Source organism: Perca flavescens, chromosome 14, assembly GCF_004354835.1.
Source record: "Perca flavescens isolate YP-PL-M2 chromosome 14, PFLA_1.0, whole genome shotgun sequence".
NCBI lineage: Eukaryota > Metazoa > Chordata > Actinopteri > Perciformes > Percidae > Perca > Perca flavescens.
In genome coordinates this window covers 12,613,232-12,637,223 of record NC_041344.1, presented here as the reverse complement: position 1 = coordinate 12,637,223, position 23,992 = coordinate 12,613,232, and the positions used below count along the sequence as shown (strand labels likewise).

At 38.9% G+C, this 23,992-nt stretch overlaps 1 protein-coding gene across 2 annotated transcripts in view; it reads right to left on the bottom strand.

The window, feature by feature from the left end:
* Window positions 1–5,381: 5,381 nt before the first annotated feature.
* The window catches only part of angpt1 (angiopoietin 1), a 68,202-nt gene continuing 49,591 nt past the window's right edge, over window positions 5,382–23,992 (bottom strand). For both annotated transcript variants that reach the window (XM_028597384.1, XM_028597383.1), the window contains 3 exons: window positions 23,374–23,540; window positions 11,337–11,467; window positions 5,382–7,459 (listed from right to left, as the gene is read on the bottom strand). In XM_028597384.1, the coding sequence (XP_028453185.1) occupies window positions 7,296–7,459; window positions 11,337–11,467; window positions 23,374–23,540 (462 nt within the window). In that variant the 3' untranslated portion in view covers window positions 5,382–7,295. The remainder of the gene's footprint in view (window positions 7,460–11,336; window positions 11,468–23,373; window positions 23,541–23,992) is intronic.

Genomic DNA, 23,992 nt, shown 5'->3' with positions numbered 1-23,992 from the left:
TCATTCCCCAGGGCCCTGTTAGCTTTTTAAAATGTTTGATTTATCGGTGGTCGATTCTGTGCCAGTTATGTGGTTGCACAGATGATTTCTTTAGTTGCTTGTGTTGGTGATTGCCCCGCAACATGAAAACCTTTAAGACCCAGTCGTTGATTTAAAGACATGCAAAATGATGTCACTGTCACAGAGAGCCAAAATATGGGACTTTCTTCTTCCCTCACAACGCTATGCAGCGAGCTAAACGCACTTCCAATAAAGTTTGAAGCAGTTGGCATTTTAAGTCTTTACTGGAGGCAATTGTGAAACTGTAACAGCAAAAACACAAAAACACAACAAATTCAATGAAAGTGATTACAAATCAGAAGAAAATGAGATACAATGAACACGAAACCAAATAACAAGAAAACTGGATTCACAAAACCAGCATATAATGCTTAATTTGCTCAATGTTAGTTCAAAGGGAAGAAAAACATTATTATTCTGTTTACACATTATTCCAAGACCATTTAAATAGCTACTTTAGCTGCTTTAAAAGTCCCATGACATGGTGCTCTTCGGATGCTTTTATATAGACCTCAGTGGTCCCCTAATACTGTATCTGAAGTCTCTTTCCCGAAATTCAGCCTTGGTGCAGAATTACAGCCACTAGAGCCAGTCCCACAATGAGCTTTCCTCAGAACGTGCCATTTCTGTGTCTGTATTTATTGAGGAGGAGAGTGGGAGGGGCAAGGTGGAGGGGGGGTGTGGCCTTGACCAACTGCCACTTTGCTCATTTGAAAGCCATGATGCCTCTCTCTCATGGGTTGGCCAAATTCTCTGGGCGGGCAAAGCAGAGAAAGGGGCGTTAACCTCGCTTGTTATGACCTCATAACAAGCAAGATTCTAGAACAGCTCATCTGATCTTTCATTTTTTCAAAGGCAGAGCAGGATACCCAGGGCTCGGATTACACCTATCACCATTTCAAGCCAATTGGGGACCATAGGCAGGCTGGGGGAACGCATATTAATGTTAAAAAACCTCATAAAATGAAATTTTCATGCCATGGGACCTTTAAATGTTTGGATTATCTGGTTCATTAGCCAGTGAATCACATAAAAACACTGAACATCTCTTTTTTAAATTATGCTAGGAAGGAACAAAGTATGGTCATTGAAATATTTAATCTAAATCTAGTAAACAAACCAGAGTCCACCTGAGTAAAATACATAACAGTCACTTAGAATGCATTAGAAACACATGTAATAGCTAGCTTGCTTAGCGTTACACTGCTCGCAGAAAAACTAAATTAACAAATCACAAATCAACCATCACACAACAGCTAAAATAAAAACAGAACCTACTGTACAGACACTACTACAACAAGGGAAGATAAAAAGATGCCTGTGAATAGTTGCTTGCTAACAGATCTGACAAAATAGTGGATGTAACCATAGCCATATAACAGATATATTTATATCTATGGATGTAACACTGTCTATAGAACCCTGTCAGTAGTGGCTTCTACAAGCAACATAATGAAACCAGAATATGGTGGCAAAATAACTTTTCCACTTTCAAATAGAGAGGCAAAGTCCCTCCCCTTCTGGTAGACCTCATGGGACCTTAATTCGGAAAAAATATGAACTGTAGTGAACGGGGAGAGACATAGCCTATTATTTTTTTGATCCCGTTTGAATCGAGCTATGGATTACAAATATGATGTTCGTCAATTTTTTTTCAACTGAAGAAAGTCTTAGTTTATTGTACGACCACTTAGTTTTGTGTAAAACCGCTCAGTGAACCTCATCTCTCGTCTCCCACAATTTACGTCACCTTGCTTAATGCTCGGCTTGCTTGCTAGCTAGCTAGCTTAGCTCTGTTAAACAACCCATGCAACGTTATCGTACCTGTGTTTTATCCAATGAAGTTTTATCAGCAGAGAAGCGAAAAAATGAGCGAAATCCTCTGCTCGTGTGAGAAACGTTACATCTCGGTACCAAACACACAGACATCGTAGCTTCAGCGAGACGTCCTCTATGCCACTTTGAAGCGTGTAGTCTTTCTGTTCAAAAATGTTTTTATTAGGGAATCCAACAATTTAACACTCATTGTTACATCACTTGTTATGATTCCTCATTATAAAAATAAGAGACAAAGAAAAAAAAATAGAAACAAAAAGCAAAACACAATAAACAACAACAACAAAAAGAGAACAATTCCCATTACCACCCACCCCACCCTAGGGACATAAGACATATCACACTAATGGGACAATCAGTGCTACACACTCAGCCTACTGAAACACGGCAACTTAAACTACGCTATCAAGGTAGCGGAGAAGGAAAGACCAAATCTTATCAAACTGATCCAGTCTGTTTGATAAAGAAAAACGAATTCTTTCCAGATGTAATAACCGAACCATTTCATCCAACCACATTTTAACAGTAGGGACTTTGGTGTTCTTCCAAAACTTGAGTATTAATTTCTTTGCAATAAGAAGTCCATAAGACAACAATTGTTGTTGAGATTTTCGAAAGGTAATGTCATCTGAGAATCCAAATATCACCACAAGTGGATCAGGCTCTAATTCAACATGCAATACTTCTGACAGAGTTTGAAAAATATTAGTCCAGAATTGAGTTAACTTAGAGCAAAGAGCATAACTATGCAAGAGTGTGGCTTCCTCTGTCTGACATTTATCACATATTGGGGAAACATCTGAAAAAATTCTATGCAGCTTTGTCTTAGAGTAATGAAGTCGATGAATAATCTTAAATATTATAAGGCAATGCCGAGAATTAGCAGAGCATTTATGAATATTCTCTAACGCATTAACCCATAACTCGTCACTTATCTCCACCCCCATTTCCTGCTCCCACTGTAATCTTATACCCTGTGTAGAAGGTGGAGTTGTGTATAGTAAAGAGTTATACAGTAGAGAAATCAAATGACTGACCCGACATCCAAGCCCTAAAAGATCCTCAAACTTTGCAGAAGAAGCCTCATCAAGACAAGGCACATGCTTTCTTACATAGTCCCTGAGCTGCAAATATCAGAAAAAATTGTTTTTATGCAAACCGTATTTTGCCTGCAGCTGACTAAAGGAGGCAAAAGAACCATCAATGAATAGGTCACCAATATTTCGAATACCCACGTCTCTTGACTTTGTGAAGGCTGAATCCATTGTAGAAGGAATAAATGATGGATTCCCTCCAATTGGTAAGAGAAAAGACAAGGACTTTAGCATGTAGTCTTTCTAATTACGTATTTTCACAGTCTTATACTTCAAGAGTTTAACAATAAACGGAGACTTTCTTGACTTGCAAAACTACCTTTTAAACTGACGAACGTCATATGTGTAATCCATGGTTCAATTCAAACGGGATAAAAAAATAATTAGTCTTTCCCCGTTCACTACCGTTTATATTTTTTTCCAAATTAAGGTCCCATGGCGGTCCACTGGAAGGGGAGGGACTGGGCAGCAAGGGAGTGCAAATATTTAAAAGTATCAAATATTCACATTGTTTTAGGAGCAGTACTACTGTACTGTAGCCTACTTTTCTTTAATTAAAGCTGCAGATCGGGTGTCATGACATTTTTTCATTAAGGGTTAATAGAGAAGTCACAGCATTCCATAGGCACCATACAGGGTTGAGAATTGTGGCCTTAGTTACGTTAAGATTTCTTGCTTTTATAGCCTGATGGTAAAATTCTGGTTTTGACAAAGCCTGACAGACCTATTTAGTCTGTAGTGTTGATGATAATCTATTTTCACTTACCAATGGGCATTTTGGTTAAGTTAATTACACTAATTCAGTGAGTATACACAAATGGATTTAGCTATAAAGTTGCAACTGCCTCTGTGTGTGACTGAACAGGTCTCTATGCAGACATACTGAATCATTTACTGTAGAGGTCAGGTTTAACTGGCAAGCACGCCAGAAAACTCTACTCCCACCACTAAAGATGACCAATAAAAACAAAAGCAAGTTGACACTAAAGGTTGTATTCTCAGTTTATCTTCACTCATCTTAAATATTTGCCTCTGATATTATTTATATTTAAGTTGACTGCTTAACTAGTTACATCTCACTTGTTTTAAAACTAAATACCATTTACTTTTAATGTTTTAACCCCGTATCTCTACACAAGGCCTACACAATGAAAGAGGATTATATCATTAGTGGTTAAACTTTCTGTGACTTCTTTGCTTAAGTCCAACAATCTTAGTTGTAATATAATAAGAATTTGTGCTAGTGCAAGTCTATTTGTACTGGAGTAATACTACTGAAATGACGAGCACATTCGTATAGGGCATTTTATGATTAAATCTAAAGACAAATGTTCCATTTTTACTATCACTTCCTCTCTCTCTCTATGTATCCTCAAAGTTTTTATTCATTTCCATGTGAGCAGGTGGTCTCTCTAGGGGGATCCAATGGCCCTGAGTGTTCATACTGCAGGTACTGTCTTCTGTCATATCTGATTTGGTTGAGGTCCAACGCTGTTTGCCTGACTGCAGCTCAGACCCACAGGGAGTCCCATCGCCTCGCCATCCCCCTGCTCTTCCTCAGTTAACCGGAAAGGATCCACTTTCAGCAGAGCAGCCTGGCTGTGGACGTGAGGAGCTGGTTGTGTGTGTGTGTGGGTGTGTGTGTGTGCGTACAAGCAGATGTGGAGATGACAAGTGAAACGCCACTTTGCTTTGACACCCTGAATGTCCACTGGAGACTAAACTTCCCCCACTTTAGAAGTGGTTCTTGGTAGCTCCTGTCCTCACACCAACAAAGGACAAAGCTTCAGACCCACATAGGTGTTTGCCAGCGTGTGCGGACTCTCTTCACACTCCACTGCTCCAGACTCTCTATAGAACACATTCCAGCGAGGGTGTTGGGTCAGTGCAGGCGCTGAAGGACACGTGGTGGTTTGCAGGCTGCACTAATTTGTTTAACCTCTGATTAGGACCAGGAATGTCAACTATTGAGGAGACACTACAGGTCCCGACAGCATCGTTTGACACTTTGGCAATCGGTCATTGCCACAAGCAAGCAAAGCGAGTCACCACTCGAGACAAAAGCCACTCCACTGCCGGGACAGAGAGGGAGTTTAATGTTTGAACCATATGGTTTGGTCCCGAAAAGGCCGGAAGAAAGCATGTGTATCTGTGGGATTTATCTCATGTCTATCTCTGCAAAAAGCTTGCTTTGCATGACATACAGTATAGCATTTGTATCAGGAGATTTAAACTGATGTTGAAAATATTATCGTGAAACCAAACTTTTTTTTCTTAAGTTAAAGTATGTCTCCTTAAAGAAAGACGTAATGAAGGACATTTTGGAACCCTGACTTTAAACCTGTCTATCATCACATCAATTTGGCACAAAAAGTGCAGACTAAAGGCAGATTGAAAAAAAATTCTCTTTTATTTAATCTAGCAACACAACACTGACCACATGTTACAAAAGATGTTTAAATAAATCTGCAAATCTGGAATTGAATGAGGTAAAAGCAGAGTTATCAAAGGCACATTTCTCCAGGGTTATTATCTTAACTTCTATGTTTTATGCTCAACTTCAAAACACCATTGTAGATCTGGCAGAGGAAAAACAAACTAAAGAATAGCTTTCCTCAGGAAAGCTGCTCTATACGTACACACACACATTAAATTATACAATTTTAGTATGTTAATAAACATGTCGATTGTAGTTTTACAAGATCCAGATACACGTTGTCTTCTCGCCACATGTACTTTACCTTTAGTAAATACTCCACAGTAGATTCTGTTGTTATAAATCTGGAAGTTATGAAATATGTGTTCACACGGTTCACTTGGTGGAATCATTAATTTCATTCTTCATATTCCAACTCCAGCTCCTTTTTTTTTTCAAAGCTGCGTTGATGAGAAACAGAAACTGGCTGGATTCTGAGGCCGTCATGTTGATGTCTGTGAAAAACATTTTGGATGCAACTTGTCTTAATGATCTGCTATTTGTCATAAGGTAAGAGATTAGGAACAGTCTTACAACGTCCTTTATAGATACAAATACTATTCAGTAATATGAACTTTGACCTCATTCTTTGTGAACTTCGTACATGTGGGACACCAGCTTAATATAAGCATTAACATTTTTGTGAATATGTAGGCATCATGACGTGGTACTTCCATCATGACACTCAGGAATATACTATATATATCTGTGTATTTAAAAAAAAAAAATACACATTACTTGTTTTATATGCAAACTATATTCTAATCCCCAATGTGCACACAGCTGTAATTGAGATATATATATATATATATATATATATATATATATATATATATATCTCACTAATTTTTACTAATTATACGCATCTGTATTAATGTCCTTGTTTTTCATATTCAGCAGAAAGCAACGTGATCACTCACAATCTAAACCTTGGCACGTATTAGTCGTTTTTCAGCCAATAACAAAAAGGCAAAAGGATCTCAGTCCAGAATCTAATCCAATAATAACCTCACATATGAACTCTAAAAATAATCACACTCTCTCAAGACAGCTAGTGTGTAACTGCCAGCAAGTGACCCTTGTAACTATTACCATCTCATTACTTGAATTTCAAGGTTACTTTAAAACGGAGTATGTTTACACATAATGCAGATAGAAATTCAGCATACACTGTACAGTACAAAAAACAATTTCATCTCACGTTCAATATCGTATAGAGTTGGGATAACAAAAAATACAAAAAAAAAACACAATATATAATACATTCATAATATTTATGGGCTGTGTTGTTAGCAACATTTTAATAAAAAAGCAAAATCTCTCATTCGTCTCCTTAGAGCGTTCCAGATAAGTTCTGTTCTGCAGTTTAAGGAGTCAGTGCTGCTCTGTGATAGCTGCTTACCATTCAGAATAGTTCAAGTCCTCCATATTATTACAACGCAGGTCCCCAGGAAAATGGAAATAATTGTGGTTTGACATCATGTTTGAAAAAGTAACATAATCCACCTGAAAGCATTTGTCCCTAAATAACGTCAAGTTTGTGAATCTGCTTGTGAACTGAAATCAGTTCAGGTGAATCTGTCTTTCTTCCTCTTCATGGCTGCTCTTCAGTTCATTGAGGGGAAAGGTTATGAGGCAACAGCAGAACAGCAATAGCTGTTACTCTGGGGAAGCCCCAACCGAAGGACCAGGTTGAATAAAAAAAAAAAAAAAAAAAGATTAATTGGATGACTCCCAGGTCTAGCGAAATGAGATGAGACAAGAGGATAAAATAGGGAGGGTCCCTCTAATGTGCTACATGGCCGTTTTGAAGTTTAAACTTCAAAAGACTAGGAGAAGTCCAGAGGGCGGATCATCATGACCGTGGCTCGTAGCGAGTAGCTGGGGCCCTTAAAGTAGTGCCACTTGATACCGTTTAACTTCCCTACATGTTGTCCTTGGGTAAAGTACATGCCGTTAAGGTTGGACGGGCCACAGGCATCAAACCACCAACCTGAATAGAGACACAATTTAATATTAGTTGCAAATCATCAATGCCTTTTAGCAGAACAAACAAGGCTTTGAGTAAGTAGTGTTTTGTCAAGGTGTTGATAAAGTCACCTCAATCATAACTTTTTGTGCGTCTTACTGTCAAGGTTGAACGTTTCCCATGGCCTCTCCCACAGGGCCATGGCAATGGTTCAGACACCATTTCACTGCTATCTTCTCAATGTGTTACTGTCACTGAGTTCATTGGGATACCAGTACCTGTTGCTGAACACTTTCAGTACCTCTTTCTATTTAAAGCAAAGAGTGCATGTGCACAAGAAGAGTTGTCCATGGCATGGGAAACTTTTATTCTACTCCCAAGGTGACACATTTCATACTTTCACTGAAGTGGATCTGGTACCAAGAGAAAGGGTAGATGTGCTCGGACATAGAGGACAGTTATTTTATAATTCAAGACACACAGTGGCTTCCTGTGTCTTTTTTTAGAATTAGAAGTTTACAAGGGTCTGAATGGTTTAGCATCTCCATACTTAGTCAACGGTTTCTGCCACTACCCACTGCCTAGAAGAAGAAGAAGTACTTTATCAATCCCTCTTGGGGAAATTCAGTTTTAGTTTTAGGTCACTGAAGGCTGCCTCTTCATACTTCTGTGTCTTATTATGAACCATAATCTGTCGAACAACCTGCCCATAAATATCCACCATGCAACTTCCTTTTTAATCTGGCTTTTAAGCAGTCTGTGTCCTTACTTTATTGAATTTTACTGAAAGTGTATTTCTATTCAATCTTACTTAAAAGGTTATCCCTATTATTTTCTCCTGTTTCATCATATTTAAATGCTTTGCTTACCACTTTTGAAATTGTGTCTAAATGCTTTTTTAAATACACAACTTCATGTAAATGTATGTATGAAAGGTGCTTTATAAATAAAGTGTTATTACGGTATTATTACGGTTAGTTTTGTATATTTCAGATGATAAGAGATATACTGAACATAACATCCATTCCATCCTAGTAATCTGTCATTCAAGTCTCATATCTGAACTAGTGAACACACAGTCACTGATACAGTCAGATATAGAACATATGCGAGGCATGGCATGTGTCAGTCACACAGTGACAAATGGCAGCTCTTCTCTCTCCTGTCAGACCTGAATACCACAGCAGTGTACAGAATGACATTTCACAAGCCCTGCTGTCAGTAATCAGGAGCAATGTTCTGCCCTTTTTGCTGGCATGGATCACACGGATATAAATTTCACATTGATTGCTGCTTCATCATAAGACACGTACACAACATAGCATGGAAACTGTTGGACACCCCCTTACATTTCCACAGCTGCTTATAATTTTAGGATGCTGGCACCAGTAGGAATCAAATAGGAAATTGCACTTGCTCTGCGTAAATTTTTTTGTAGGATCTTTTAAGAATTAGTCCTTAAGCTGGGGAGCTCTTTCAAAGGACACATTGCACCTGACATTTTTGGAGATGGACCAAAGTTGTTAAAGCTTAAAGCTGCTATAGTCAGTATTTATAATTGAACAATGGATTGAATGATTATGTATAGTGTAAGAGGTGTTGCTTGTAGTGATGAACCTACAGGAAAATTACCACCAACTCTGCAGTTTCCCTCAACTATACGGGGCATTTTAGCATCTTTTAGCTCATTGTTTTAGTTTTAGAGCCTACAGCTTTACGGTTTGGGTTTGGGTTTGGTACGGTTTGGTGTCATCAGTTTTCAGCCACAGCATACAGCTGTTCTCAGTGAGTAAGCTAATAAACAACAACAATGTACACGACCTGCCCAGCATCAAACGACAGAGGCCCAAAGTTAACGATTAGCTGGTGAACAAAGTAGTGCATTTAGTAGTAAACGAGAGTTGGTGGAGACCAAAACAGAGCTAAAAGTAGAGTGAATATTGGACTTAAAATTTGCCAGGTTGCTATAAGCTGGATGTGTAAATAAGCAATAAGTTTGACGTGTCAACTTAAAAGGTGATATGTCAATGCTGTGTTTACAGCTCGTTTCCGCTGACCTCAAGTGGCCAAAAAAACATTAAAGATGAAAAACATGATCACAAAGAATAGGCTAGGGTTGAGCAACAGCTGGAATAAAAAGACAGTTGAGTAGTAGACCGTACCAGTAGAAAAGCTGGTGGTAATGTCCTGGAGTTGATACAATGATGGGATGAGGTTTGGTTATAGCATGTCACAGTGTGTGTTGTGCAACCTGCTGTTTCATTTTATTGAGACATTGTTTTTCCTTTTAAACAATGAAGCGGAATACAGCGAAAGTCATCTACTTGCCATCCTTCACTTGTTGATAAACCACAGACCACACAACTGCCGTCACACACATAAACATTCAGTGTGCACAGCAGCAATCCTTTGGGATTTATGATCAGTATCCTCTCAGTTTCCACGCGAGCGCTTTTTACAGACTTGTAAAAAAAGTAGGGGTGTCTTATTTTGAAAAGAAAGACCCCGCTAATGCAGTTCTCATGATAGAGGGATCCCCTCTGCCTCCTACTGTCAGTGCTGTATCCCTACTGTATGTTCTAGTGCTGTGCAAATATATACATTACAGTATGTGTGTGTCCACACTACATCCTCCTCCGTATTCTTAACATGGCATGCTACAGTTGTCCTCATAAATGTGGCAGAGAAGTATTTTCCTCTTGTATATTCCAGACACTTACATCATCTGATGTCAGCCCTGCTCTTGTAAATGCAGGGTATAAATCAAATGATATACTGTACATACTGTAGCACAGTGCTGGGTTCGGACCAACCTTGACTCAGGCTACATGTTGTCATGCCTCTCCTTTGTGGCTTGCTATAGGCAGGCTATGAATCAAGCAGAGTAGGGGTGTTGATTAGTGATCAGATGCCAGTTCCCTTTAACCCACTGCATTCAAAATGACCTAAGAGGTAATGCTGAACTTAAATCTGCACTTAGAAATGCTTGATTAGTACCAGGTCAGGACTCCACAGCAATAGAGCTGCCATGCGGTGACCGCAAGGGTCACTGGGCTCCACTTACACAGCAGGAGAAGCAGAGTCATTTTAAATCTTTCTGACACTTGGTGCCGCGCCCAGGGATTTTTATAATGTGCTCGTTTCCAACCACAGTGCAACTGGGAGGGGATGCAGAATATAGCCTAATAGGTGCAGATAGATGTATAAGTGGCCATGTTAGCCCATTGCATGTCTTTCAAAAGCAGGTTGTGATCATAATGACCTGAACAAATGACCGTGCAATGAACATTGTGAGGTTGGTCATAAAGCCAATCAGAGGTTATTACTTTATGAAATGGTAAAATCATGCCCGTTGTTTTCTCGTAAAAGAAATTCTGTATTGTCCCGCTGTTGCCATATATAAATACTTGAAAGATCACTGTGGTTTATTACATCTTGGGCATTTTTTGTAGTTTTCCCCATGATTCCTATTGATTATAATGACAATGTACTCCCCAAGTTAATTGCTGAGACCTGAGAGCACAAAGACATTGCTGGAAAGAAGTCTGATGGGGAAACGAACACAATAAACCATCAGACAGAGATAGGTAAACTTATTTGGAAGAGAAAAACAAAGGCAAATGGTTAAATTATTACTTAAGATTGCTCTAAGCGATATTTCTTCATATTAAGAGTGGATTAGAGGACGATATATAATTTTAAAGCTCTCATTTGTTGTGACCAACCCACAGAGAGTAACGACTTACTTCGAAGATCCCTCAGCTCTGTGGAACTTTTTTAGTCATTGCTTTGGTTTTACAGCTTATTGGACTATTTAGCAGCTAAAGCCATATATTTATTATTTAAATGTATATGAATGTATGGTTATCCTCATTGCAATTCAGTGTTTGGCTGCACTTACCACCAGTGAGCATGAGGGCACACTTGCACATGCAGTTGTCATTGTCCATGTCCTTGGTGCTGAAGTCTGCTCCGTGGATTACGAGACTGCTCTGTCTGCCTGCAGTCCCACTGTGGCTTTTCAGGAACAGCCTGAAAGACATGAGGACGAGGTAGAGAAGGGAGTCAGGACATGAAAACACATCAGGGGGAGGAAGCGGGGAGAGGAGTATGGTGGAGTGAGCAATGTAAGCAATAAAGACAGCAAGAAGACATAACATGCTGCAAGAAATGTCTCCTGAGAGAGATTTATTTTTTGTTGTGATTGAGTACATATAGAACACCTGGAACAACATTAACAGCGTGGAGAGAAGATAAAATAAAGAATGAAAGAAAGACAGAGCATATGAAAGAATAAGAGATGAGGGGAGGGAGAGAGAGAGAGAGAGAGAGAGAGAGAGAGAGAGAGAGAGAGAGAGAGAGAGAGAGAGAGAGAGAAGGGGGTGGAAAGAACATGCAGTGTAAGGAATGTCTGGGAATCACATTTCCATCCGCAGGGCCAGAGTACGTTAATTTACACCACAAATACTGACCTTTAACAGCTATACACAGTAAAAGAGTAATAAGCAACCTGTTTAACCTATCATCCACCCATAGCTGGGCAGGTAGGGCATACTCTCAAGTCTTTGGTATCCAAGTATGCAATATTTCTCCCTGTCTTGTCTTCTTGTGTTTAATCAAACAGCTCCTACTGTTCATCATCTTTCATGAGGTTTTCTTTCTTGAAATCGTACACACTATTTTTGCTGCTAGGCTATTATATATATATATATATATAATGCCAAGCCCAATTTAAAGGATTTAAAAAAAAGAAAAATTGGTATATTGTTCTAGTACCATGTTGTTGAAGTTTTAGTGCAGAGAAAAGAGACTATAACACTACAATGATACTGCTTTGTGGGGATATTGCCTTTGTCTGTTCAGGTTATGCTACCCAGTTCCTCTTCTACTCCAGAAAAGTCACTGCATGCATCATCACATAATTTCTTGGGCACATGGAGATAAATGAAAATGTATGTCATAAATTAACCATGTGCCGCAAGCAAGCTATCAACAAGATAATATTAAACTTTCTTGCCATCTTTTCACGCTGAGGATTATTCCAACAAACAGCACATCTATGGGACTGATAAGCCGTCACTCCCTAGCTGAATTCCTCTACACACTTGGCGCTCAACACATAAATTGAATACTAATATGCAGTTTGGAAGCAGATTTCTTTAGGGCGTGTCATACTGTGAACTCACTCGAGGTGTGAATGGGAACTGCTACAGTACATGCGGATCTGACAATTCTTTCATCCCTTTGACAGCTCTTCCATTACCAGCACATGCCTTCCCTTAAACTGCTGCATCACACACTTGCCTTTTTTCTTTTTCTTTTCATGTCTTTCTCTCACGCCCTCCCGGTTTCACTTTCTCCCAATAGAAGAGATTGCACATCCAAAGAGCAGGAGTGCAGCACCGAGCCAATGAGGTCTCCATTATTTAGTATGGTTCACTCCTAGTGAAAGCAATTTCCTGAGTTCATTTCTTGACAACAGGGGACCATGGGCGTGTAGTGAACCTTGCACCCAGTTTGAGTTTTCCGATGAGAAAGTAACAAATATAAAAATATTTTATGTTTAGGGAGATGTTGAACACCACGCACCTCGAGCCTTTGTGAAGCTTATACCTCTGAGGCATCAGCATGAATACCTAAAAGAAAGAGACTGGTAGACTCCCTGGGATGGAAAGTCATTTAATGTGAATGACTTCTGTATTTAGACAGCTGTGTAAATGGTTGACTTGTACAGCAGAGTAAAAAGTGTGACTGTGGGTCACAGTGGGGAATTCACTAAGCCACTAAACCAACACGTGTAATCCTACAATGTAAGGGTGAGTCATGTGTCTAATCAGTGGCACCGAATGACCACTGGATATGGCCCTTTGTATAAGGGCCTGTGAGTATATTATAAGCACTTGGGTGTGCACATAAATACTGACGTATTAACTGGTGTCTACAAGGCAACAGATGTCTCCGGAGATACTTTCCAGTTCAGAATAAAGTCACACTGCCTCACTTACGGGTAGCATGACTTCTATCAGCTAATTCCTGATTCTTAGGAATAAAACATGCAATGTCAAGGATGAGGTCTGCTACCGCTCTGATAAAGAACAGACTTTGCTGCACATTTACACTCCATTTTCCAAAGCTCTCACGATCTCTGTTGCGCTAAGGAATTGCCAAGGCACATCATCAAGAGGGATTTTCAGCATGACACTTTGACAGGCTGCTTTAAATAGTCTGCGGCTGTGTTTACCGGCTGTGCTGCATATTTACCAGACCAACAAATCCCAACTCAACTGACATCTGCAGTTCTTCCTGTCAGGATCCATTATGCATTCAAATGATAAGTGGGGTAATGTAAAGATGGGCCAAGAACTCAAGAGGAAGAGATGCTTTTCCTGAGGCCTGTTTCCAAGAATGAGAGCGAAAAACACAGAGACAGAGAGATTGACAGAAAGATGGCGTCTAATAGTTCACATCAATAAAATGACAGACATCTGCTCAGGCATATCAGGAACTTAACAGGCATTACATGCTAATCTGATTGTTCTTGTTGAAGTAACTTAGTAATGTGATTGGTCAAGGCTCATTAGTAACCTAAATATTGAGCTGTGAGGGGAATCACTTGGTTTTACTCAATGACACCTCTGGGGAGGGAGAATGGGGTCACGCCATCAAATTCTTCTAATATCCACCTTGGACGCCGGCTTGTTTGTGATCTTTCAACATATTTAGAAAGTTAAAGTACCAACAGTGCATGTCATCATTAGGGTCAGTTCACACAAATTACAAAAAAACATATGTTCCCATTTACCCCTGGTGGTATCTTGTCATGCATATTTTTTTTTTTCTTTTCCTAAAGCTTTTACAGCATCTAATCGGAGACTTCTGCTGATCACAAATACCACCCCACTCAACTTTAAACTAGGTTTACTAGTGTCATAAAAGAAAGACAGCTAATAGTGGTCAGTCCACCTGAACACAACCCTTTGGGTACAGAAGCTTGAAAGTGGCACTCAGCAGATGTTGAAATGACATGAGCGAAAAGTAATGTCTAGTAGGACAATCTGTTAGAATAATGCAACAAAGCTTCCATTTTCTGGAAGGACGCTAGCCTAGCTAGCTAACTCCCATTGTCCTACTGAAAACACCACGAGGGGTCATCATCCCAGTTGTTTAATGTTGAACGGTTGATGCTATGTGCATCATTCATAGGCTATTCATGATGTGTTCCAGTACAGTAAGTAGTGCACCACAGTAATGATCAGTGCATCTGATGGCAATGTTGGCAATCAAACGTCAGCAAACTGCCACACAACCATGGGAAATGCCCACCTGAAGCATGGACACGGTTTCCACAAATATGTCCAAATTATTTTATACTCTTGAAAAACGTTTTTTAAAGAAACAATGTCAAGGTAAACTAGGATAATACACAGAACCTACGTCACACCTATTGTTCCCAGCGAGATCTGACGCTTATTGTATTATATCTCATATTGCTTATATTCTGCACTTTTTAAATCGCTGATATTTATTATCTCTTATCTCATTAGTTCCTTATTTTATTCTTTGTAAATATGTGTGTAGTCCTTAATACAATGCACCATTTGTGGCTGACACAACTGCAATTTCGTTGTGCTTGCATAACGACAATAAAGTTAAAGTTAACTGGGACACTGTTTCTGGAAAGACACCATGCTGTCAAGTTTTTCGAAGGTAATTATCCAAATGTGTTGAGCACCACAAATGAAATTTCACACACCCTTATTGTATTAGGGGTGGCTGTGAATGTCTCCAATGGAGCGACATCAAAACTTGGCTAAATTACAAACTATTTGCATGACTAAATTACCACTAGGGGTAAGTGAAAAAATGTTTTTTTGTGTGTGTGATTTGGGTGAACTGCTGCTTCAAGATTTTATGCAGATTCAGTTTCAATTTTCATAATGGGTCTATGCTCTGGAGTATTACAGCTGCAAACGTGTGTACGTGGGAAATAAGTTGTAGCAGGGTCAGGTGAGGAATAAGATGACGTTTATCTGAGAGCACTTCCGAGTAAAACGAGGTGACTGACATTTTATTATACTGTACGTTAAAAACATCATTGTTATCAAACATCATTAACACATTTACAGTGTTCTTACAAGGAATGGAGGCTTCACACTTTGTTAAAAACCTTTTTTCTTTTTTTTTTTAAATGTCCAAGATTGCACATAAAACCTTAAATAAAATAATTAAAAGTCTGAGTTGAAATATTTTTAACAATACATTTTGTTAGACCTGCCACATCAGGCTCAGAATCTCAGAGCTGTTCACCCTAGAAAGCACCTTAGAAACCTGAGTTAATATAAATCAGCCTTCATATCGCCAGAAATGCATTTAATTTAAAGAGAATGTGTTCATAGAGGACTACCTTAGACCTGGCTCTTTACCAAAATGTGTCCCCTTCTCCCCACACAGAGGAAAGATGTGTTAGATTGCAGCTGAGCAGGCTGGGATTGGCGTGGGGCCTCAGATCTGCCAACATGTCGCTTGTTCGCAGTCTCACTTTTATCTGACACTTCCCATTTCACAACACACTGTGTTACTCTGAGCAGAGGATATTGCTGTCATACAGCGACTTTATGAAAGAATGTCTTCGGAGAGGTTAAGGGAAAAGCCGTAAAACAATGTGTCTAATGGAATATATGTTACCCAGTACAAAGTTCAAGCGATTTTCTAAAGAATAAGGCAGAAATAAAATACAGAAATGGTTTGAATGATCACTGTAATGTGCACAAAATCTTTCTTGAGACTCAAATGGAAGTGTTTTTTTAAACATATGCCACTTTTCATCTTATGACTGACACAGCCAAGCTTATCCTGCTTTGTTTTCTTTCATCTTCATACATGAAGGCGACACCCCAGCGCGTGCTGTTACACACCTGGCAGTCGTTAGCCTCCTGAACTGCAGTCTGATTGGCCCATTGCAGAGGTTAATCACCCTGACCAATGGTTCGCTTCCTACTGCAAGGCTGCAGAGGTGCCTGGCTGGCTGAGACCTGCTTGACTGCTCTCTTGCCATTAGGTGTCAAATAGTTTCATTGAGACACAGATACACTGATGAAAACATTATGTACAGATGCATATAGGTTAGCTGTAGTGCAAGTTATTTTAAGTGTTTTCTGCATTAACGTTACTGGCTAAGGTATGGGAAGAAAGTGTCAACATTCAATAGCACTAGTCATCTTCTTTATGTTTCATGTCCATTAAAAAGAGGACAATAAACTATCAGAAAAAGAACCGTGCCACTTTCCTTAGAAAGCCTCTAGAAATTGACATTTTTGTCCATTTAATTAGAAAATCACTCTTCACTTGGAAATCTAGCACAACAACTTCAACTCTAGGCACACTTACTAGCTTTTTCCACAGCTTTCAACCGCAGTTGTTTGTTTAGTTGCCACAGAGCGTGTGTGTGTATTTCAGGCCTGTGTGTAATGTGTGTTCTAAAAACAAAACATTGTAATTTCCCTTGTGGGATTAATAAAGTATACATTATATTATTATTACATGGATGGATCTGTTGGTATGCAAGTTCAGCAGCTGATTGCAGCCATATCACTTTTAGTTACACAGATGAAGACCGTGTGGTGTGGTTAAAAGCTCGTAGGTGGACCTTGAGTTTTGTGTGTGATCAGTATTTTCTTAATTTTATTCTATCTTAATTTTTTGGATTTTCTGTTTACTGTGCACAATCAACTTCACATCATGTTTAATAAGTTCAGCTGCTGATCCTTTTTTCTGTCTTACACTAGTGTTGCAGCCTGTAGCTTTAACGCTTCATCTCCATATCATTGGAAACGGCGGAACCTGAAGCTTCCAGGGATGGAGTTCAAAACATAATTGAGATATCCAAGATTATCTCAGTGTAAGCATTGGAAAATAGAGGAGTCAACGTGTTTTGGAACACAAATCTGCCAATTTACTTTCTTAATCCTCACATGAAAAACATCTAAACAAGATCTATCTGATTCCACGGGAGAAATTGGGCTATTACCATGTGGAGAAATCACTGGATTTAAGAAGTTGGCTGTCTTCCGAACAGGGAAGGATATTGAATAAAGATGTAATGGCTCGTTCAAAAATAAACATACAAGTCTTTTATTCCAGCTGGGGGGCTTTGAAGGAACATTTTCCACGTTAACTCAACTTGTGTCTGTGCATATATTCCACTGCTGTGAATGGATAACTCAGACAATTTTGGAATTTATGGTTCTCTCTGGTGCCCAGGGTACTTCACTACATCTTACCATGCACATTAGTGTTTTAAGATGCATTACACATACTCACACATTCCACTTCTGTGAAGTAGTTGTATGAAACTTTAAATTCTTAATCCTAGAAAAAAAGTTTTTGAGGCTTTGGGCATTAATCGTTAAGCAAAGGGTTTTTAGAAACATCTTGTTACATGAAAACAGAAACAATGTTACATGTTGGAAAATATATAAGATTTGTTTAGGGTTTAAGTTCACTTGGGTGCAGAATGGGTCGGACATGGCATCCCACATTATGAAGATTTTGACAAAGAAATTATATGTATTCACTAATGGCCTTAATTAGGTACTATCCAGTATATCTGCCTTCATATAATCTTACATGATGACTCACATTTGTTACCTACTGTGTCTCTTTCTTGTTGTTGTCTCTATTGAGACATAGAAACCCTTTGGACTGTATTAGCCCCATACTGCAACAACACTATTGTTATATTTCAGGGCAAACTCGACTCTTGAAACAAGTATGAGCATTAATTAAGAGAACAATAACACTAAATGCCACTTTAGTTTTCCAACCCCTCTATGACTAAGTTAAAACATTTATTTTATAGCTCATAAGTAGGCCTCTAGTCCTGTTACAGTAAGTAACCCACTGGAGGATTGCCAACATTTAGGAAGTTTATCCTGGCCATTTACAATTTCTGTGCTGTTTTCTAACAATTATTCAGTGTTTCTGCTAGAATTTGTTTCAGCAGCAAGGGGGGGTGGGGGTAGGGTGAACGTCAACATTAACGTTACTAAAATGAAAATAACGGTTAGTTACTTTTTTTTTTGCTTTATTTGCAATCGTCAAATCAAAAGCATCATATGTCTTACATTCCAGGATATAATGTTTGTGTCCCTTCTCTGTACTTTCTCATAGAAAGTGTTTTTGGATCAGAATAAATAAAAAATAAAAAAATGGTGACAGAGCCTTTGCAGTGGCTGCTCCAAACCTCTGGAATGGTCTACCTATTCATGTAAGAACAGCTCGGACCATTGAAACATTCAAGTCCTTGCTTAAGACCCATTACTATGCATTGGCTTTCAATTCAAGTTGAGCTTAGATATCTTGACCTTTTTCCACTGTTGGTTATTTTGTATTGTATATTGTGTATTGTTTGTGTATATTATCTCTTTGATTTTGGACCTTGTTAAGCACTTTAAAAACAACCATAGTCTACCAAACATGCTATATAAATAAAATTGAACTGAACATTTCAACTCACTATGACCACTATTGTATAAATATGAACAATATCATCGCTGTCAGTGGGCTTATATGCTTACGTTAGCTACCGTTCCGAAAAATCCAGCTAATAGACGGTACCCTATGATACCTACAGTTACCTGAAACTGATTTATCGTCACCGCTCATTTTACACTCAGTTTAGCAACAAAACAAAATGCTGAGGGAACATTACTACGTTTTTTTCATGTTGGTTTTGAGCGGTATGCAACCCCACTAACCTGGAATACGTTTTAAACCGTAAGTAATTACAGCGTGTCGGGGGAATACAACACCTCCTGCAGCGGGAAGTCAAAGGCAGAGAGACTGCAGCATTCGCTAACGTTAGCTTCCTGTCTCATCTGGGGTCTGATAAACAGTAAATTCATCAAAGTCAGCGTCCATAACGTTATTTTCCTATATGCTGTAGCTGTCATATTTCATGTTTGTCAATCTGCCTGAGAAACTGCTATACTTACGCTGTTGTTTATTTGGTTGCCATGACATCCTGTTACTGTTCCAGTTGCTCTCCCTCAAAAGGGAGAGAGAGAGAGAGAGAGAGAGAGAGAGGATGACCGTTCGCTTAAGTTCAGTAGAGCAGACGGATCTGCAGAGTCGTGTAATTAGGACTTCATGACTTTTCATAAACAGCTGAAGGAGCGACGGTGCGCCGCTGCTAAATGTATATAGTGGAAACCGTGATTATTGTCTTTTGAATCCATGATGTCAAAAACGTCTCTATGTAGACAATACTGTTTTATACAACACTGATTGTGTTAAATAAGAACAATCGCATCATGAAAACAATGACAAAACAATGACAAAGCCACGTATAAACCGAAACACTCCTACTGCTCTGTAACTTCAGGACCAATCTCAATAATCACTGTTTATCTTTCTGAAACAGTTTCTTAGGCAGCATTCAGTTGGTTCAGTTTGTGGGTCTGTCTTTTTCTTGTAACATAATTTAGTTGTGTGCAATTTTCTTTATTCGGTGTCATTATTTCCCTTTGACTGAGCACTATTTAATTTTTTTTTCATTCCATTTACTCTAATTAGCCACTTTTTTCTGCCATTTTCCCTCTTGTATTCATATTGATATGTAGCACAAAGCCCATTTTTGCAGCAAAGAAACTTTGATAAATGACAGTGATTAACTGAATGTGTTGATCTGATGGCTATCATTACAACAATGTTTGCAGGTCATCAAATTATATTTGATTTTTATTATTTTCTTTTCTGCAAGCAATGCTGCATTACAGCCACCAAATTAGGTTTGATGATAGGGGGCTCTTTTCTGTTGTTTATAAAGACAGTAACCTCTGCAATTATGGTAAGCCCAATCACAATGAAGGAAAAAAACTCAAGAGCTCATTTCACAATATTATGAGGTTGTGGTTCAGTGGGAACTTTGAAGCTCTGGTCAACCCAAATTTACCCCTCAAAGTGTTGTCCACAAGATGTGTTCATTCAGCTTTAAAACAACATTGCTGATGTCAGCTTACACTGTGCAGATGTAGCCAGTGTAGATTTCTTCCTTTATTTGGCTGCTATTGGTGCTATTTTGGTGCATTAATGTAGGCCTCTTGATGTGCTCCTGCTCTAATGCTCTACTTCTAAGAGCATTTTTCTTTGAGTTCTACAAATCCAATGCATGTTGTGCAGGATAGATGCACGTGCATGATAGATTTTTTTCTTGAAGCCAGAGGTGCCTAAAGTCGGCAACGGTTATAGTCAAGCCACAAAATGTTACACATGTAGCCTATATTCACTTTCCCTTAATTTACACTTTATTTTCTCTAATAGTATTGAAATAAGTAATGATCTTTCCCAATATATCGTTAAATTGGGAGGAAACTTGTTAATAATTGATGCTTAAACTGGTTTCCTTGGACATTAAGCACACACACACCTATCATAACCATCTAAATATCTCTATTTTTGAGATGTGCCCCTTTATTGCATTCTCTGTCCTTAACTAACACTATTATTCAATTATTTAAATCATCACATTGTTAATAATGGACTGATGTATCAGTTGTATGCCAGACAAAGCCAACAAGAAGTCGAGGACTGAATAAAGATAAATGGCGGGTCTAAACTTTTAGTGCACTGGTAATAAATATGACATTTATTCTGTGTACATGACTTCATTTATAAAGGATTAGGACCTTATATTTCACAAAGGAATAATTGCACACTTCCCTCCCTCTCTGCAGGCTAAGTCATTTCTGTTTTTACAGTACTTTATACATAGATGAAACCAAGAAGCTGGCAGCAAGACAAACATTTCCTGGTAATGCTCAATATTGTTTATCATACATGGTGAGTCATATGGATTGTTGGACTTGGACTATTTAATTATTATACCTGGTTTTAAAGTGGTCTGTTCGCCGCCTGCGTGCGGGTGAGAGACAGAGAGAGAGAGAAAGAGACAGAGAGAGAGAGAGAGAGAGAGAGAGAGAGAGAGAGAGAGAGAGAGAGAGAGAGAGAGAGAGGCATATTTACGATACCAAGTGAGGTCTTTACAAATGTTTGTCAGTAGACTGTATTCCAGTAAACCACCACAGATGACAAAATAATCCAAAACCAACTAAAAGGCTGGCCGTATCACGTACAACTATCTCTTAAGTTTTAGAGCAAGAAATTGTTTGACATTTAAAAGCAAGAAGCTGCCAAAGCAAAAAACATGGCAGCGTTTGTTTTGGGCCCCGCCATCTGGTTTGTTTTGGCCCGTGTTTCAGAGGAGCAATGTGTGATTATCATACCACAACTATTTTTCAAGAACAAATCTATTTATAGAGATCAGTGTGTCGATTGGACTCCTAACAGTATGAGCCTGCATTAAAAACAGGCTGGAATGGCCAAGGATGCCCTTTGTCTGCCGCAGTGGGACAAAAACAATTCTTGTTTCCCTAATTCAAAAGAACAAAAGGTGAAAAATGTGTAAAACACAGGAAAGGATATAAAAGCAAATATAAATGTGTGCGTGTGAAAGAGAGTTACAAATGGATAGATATGGTAAAGTGCATACTGTATTGAGGCTTGATACCCAGCCCTAAAAATATATGGGCCTGCACTTCACATATCTGTGTGCCATGTACACAAGCCTAAAGTCTGTGCGCGTGTCCTGCCAAAGAGCCAGAAATAAAGACTAAAAAGGTACAGTAACAAGCGATGGAGTTTTCTCAAATCTCAACTCCGCGTATAAATTCAAGCAAAAACAAAAAACAACAATCTCCTCCTCTTGATTGAAATTCTCCAGTCAAAACCACAAAGCACACTCCAGGTACGGGCTCCTCAAGACGGAAACCTCGTGAAGTGAAAGCCCTGTCATTGCAAGACAATTCTGAAAATTATATTTGGCAACAAGCCTGACTCCCCACCGCTGCAGGGAAACACTGCAAGGAATTAGAATGGTTTAGGTAAAGCCTTTTAAGCCACAGAATCTCGTTCCGTATTTCGTCATTCAAAGCTGGACGCAAGTTATTTTGCAACTAAAAGGGACCTCTTATCAGAGAGAACCAGCCATCCAGTGAAAACTGCAGAATTGGAGATGTCAGACCTCTGAAGCCAGCAATTGCTTGGAACTCTGTGGAATTTGCAGTAGTTTTCCACATCTGAGAGGGCCAAGCATCTGCCACAGTTTGAGGCCTGTTATCATTAACCCCTTCAAAAGAAAACAGAAACCTTCGCCCCCGCAACACACAGGGACAAAGCGTCAATCAAAGGAGCGTTTGTAATGAGGAGACGATGACAAGTGATAGATATGGTTTGGAAGGAATTTGCGATGAGGAAAAACTTCACCACAGACTTATATAACATGATCAACGTTATTGAAGTGTCTGGAGAGCTCACAATTACTAGCCAGGTTTATAATGTTAACACTTTTGAACATTTTGTCTTTTCATTGAAGTATTATTTCCTTATATAATTCCTTCCTTCCTTTCAAAAGTAACATGCTAAAGCTTCACAATCTTTTGATATGCAGTGATCAAGGTGGCACTAGATTAAAGGTCAATAGATCACCAAGGCTATTATAATTCATTCTGAGAGGGGCATCAACATTTGTACCATATGTCATGGAAAATGTATCCAATATTCAGTCTGGACCAAAGTAGTGGACAGACCGACCAACACTGCCACCAAAAGAGCCATGCAACTAGCGTGGCTAAAAAGTATTTGTTTAATTAATTGTAGATTCATTGATTTATTCAAATTTCAGCCTGAAGACTGTATCATGTTACCATGTGGTGCAAATATGGGTTCAATCTCAGATTGAATGCTGCAAAAATCCAGTCCAGAGGATATTTAACAGCCACTGTGATGAGCTGTAATGAAGACAGAGAAATCTCACTGTCTGTGTACTCCTAAAAACAAGCATCCCCAGCTTTGTCTACCAGGAGCAATAAGATCAGTCTTACCTGTAGTTTTGTTTCTCACTGCCGATTTGGAAGCGGTCATATAGTGAGAAGGCCTGGTGTGCGTCCCAATCTGTCAGCTCTACACGGAGGGCATTCTGCCTCTGGCTGGTCAAATGGTAAACATACTCGTTCCCTAACCAGTGCTCTGCAGACAAGCTGCCAAAACCCTGCAACGAAGGAAGACAAACACAATAATCAGTGTGGAGCTAGCACTTCAAATCCTTTTTGTAAATCAATGGACTAGAGATTATGCAGTGCTATCTGCCCTATTTTCCTAGAATGATACAATCTCAACACTAGAGGATAGTGGAATGGATGGAAAGGAATTTTCTCATTTATTTACTCATTTATTTTTTGTCAAAATCAGAAATTAGACCAGAGCAAACGGTTCCTGATAATAAATAATGTGGCAGTTTATCCACCAGCAGAAATGTTTCTGTACTGCATATATATATATATATATAAAATTACTCACAGCATTCTTTTCCATTCCTCCAGAACTCAGTGAAAATGTCACACACATTACTCATATTGTGTATTAATGTATTTTAGGCTATCTTTTGGCTTGATCCTCCACATTGATAGACTAACCTACCTATAAAAATGCCTAAATTGGTAC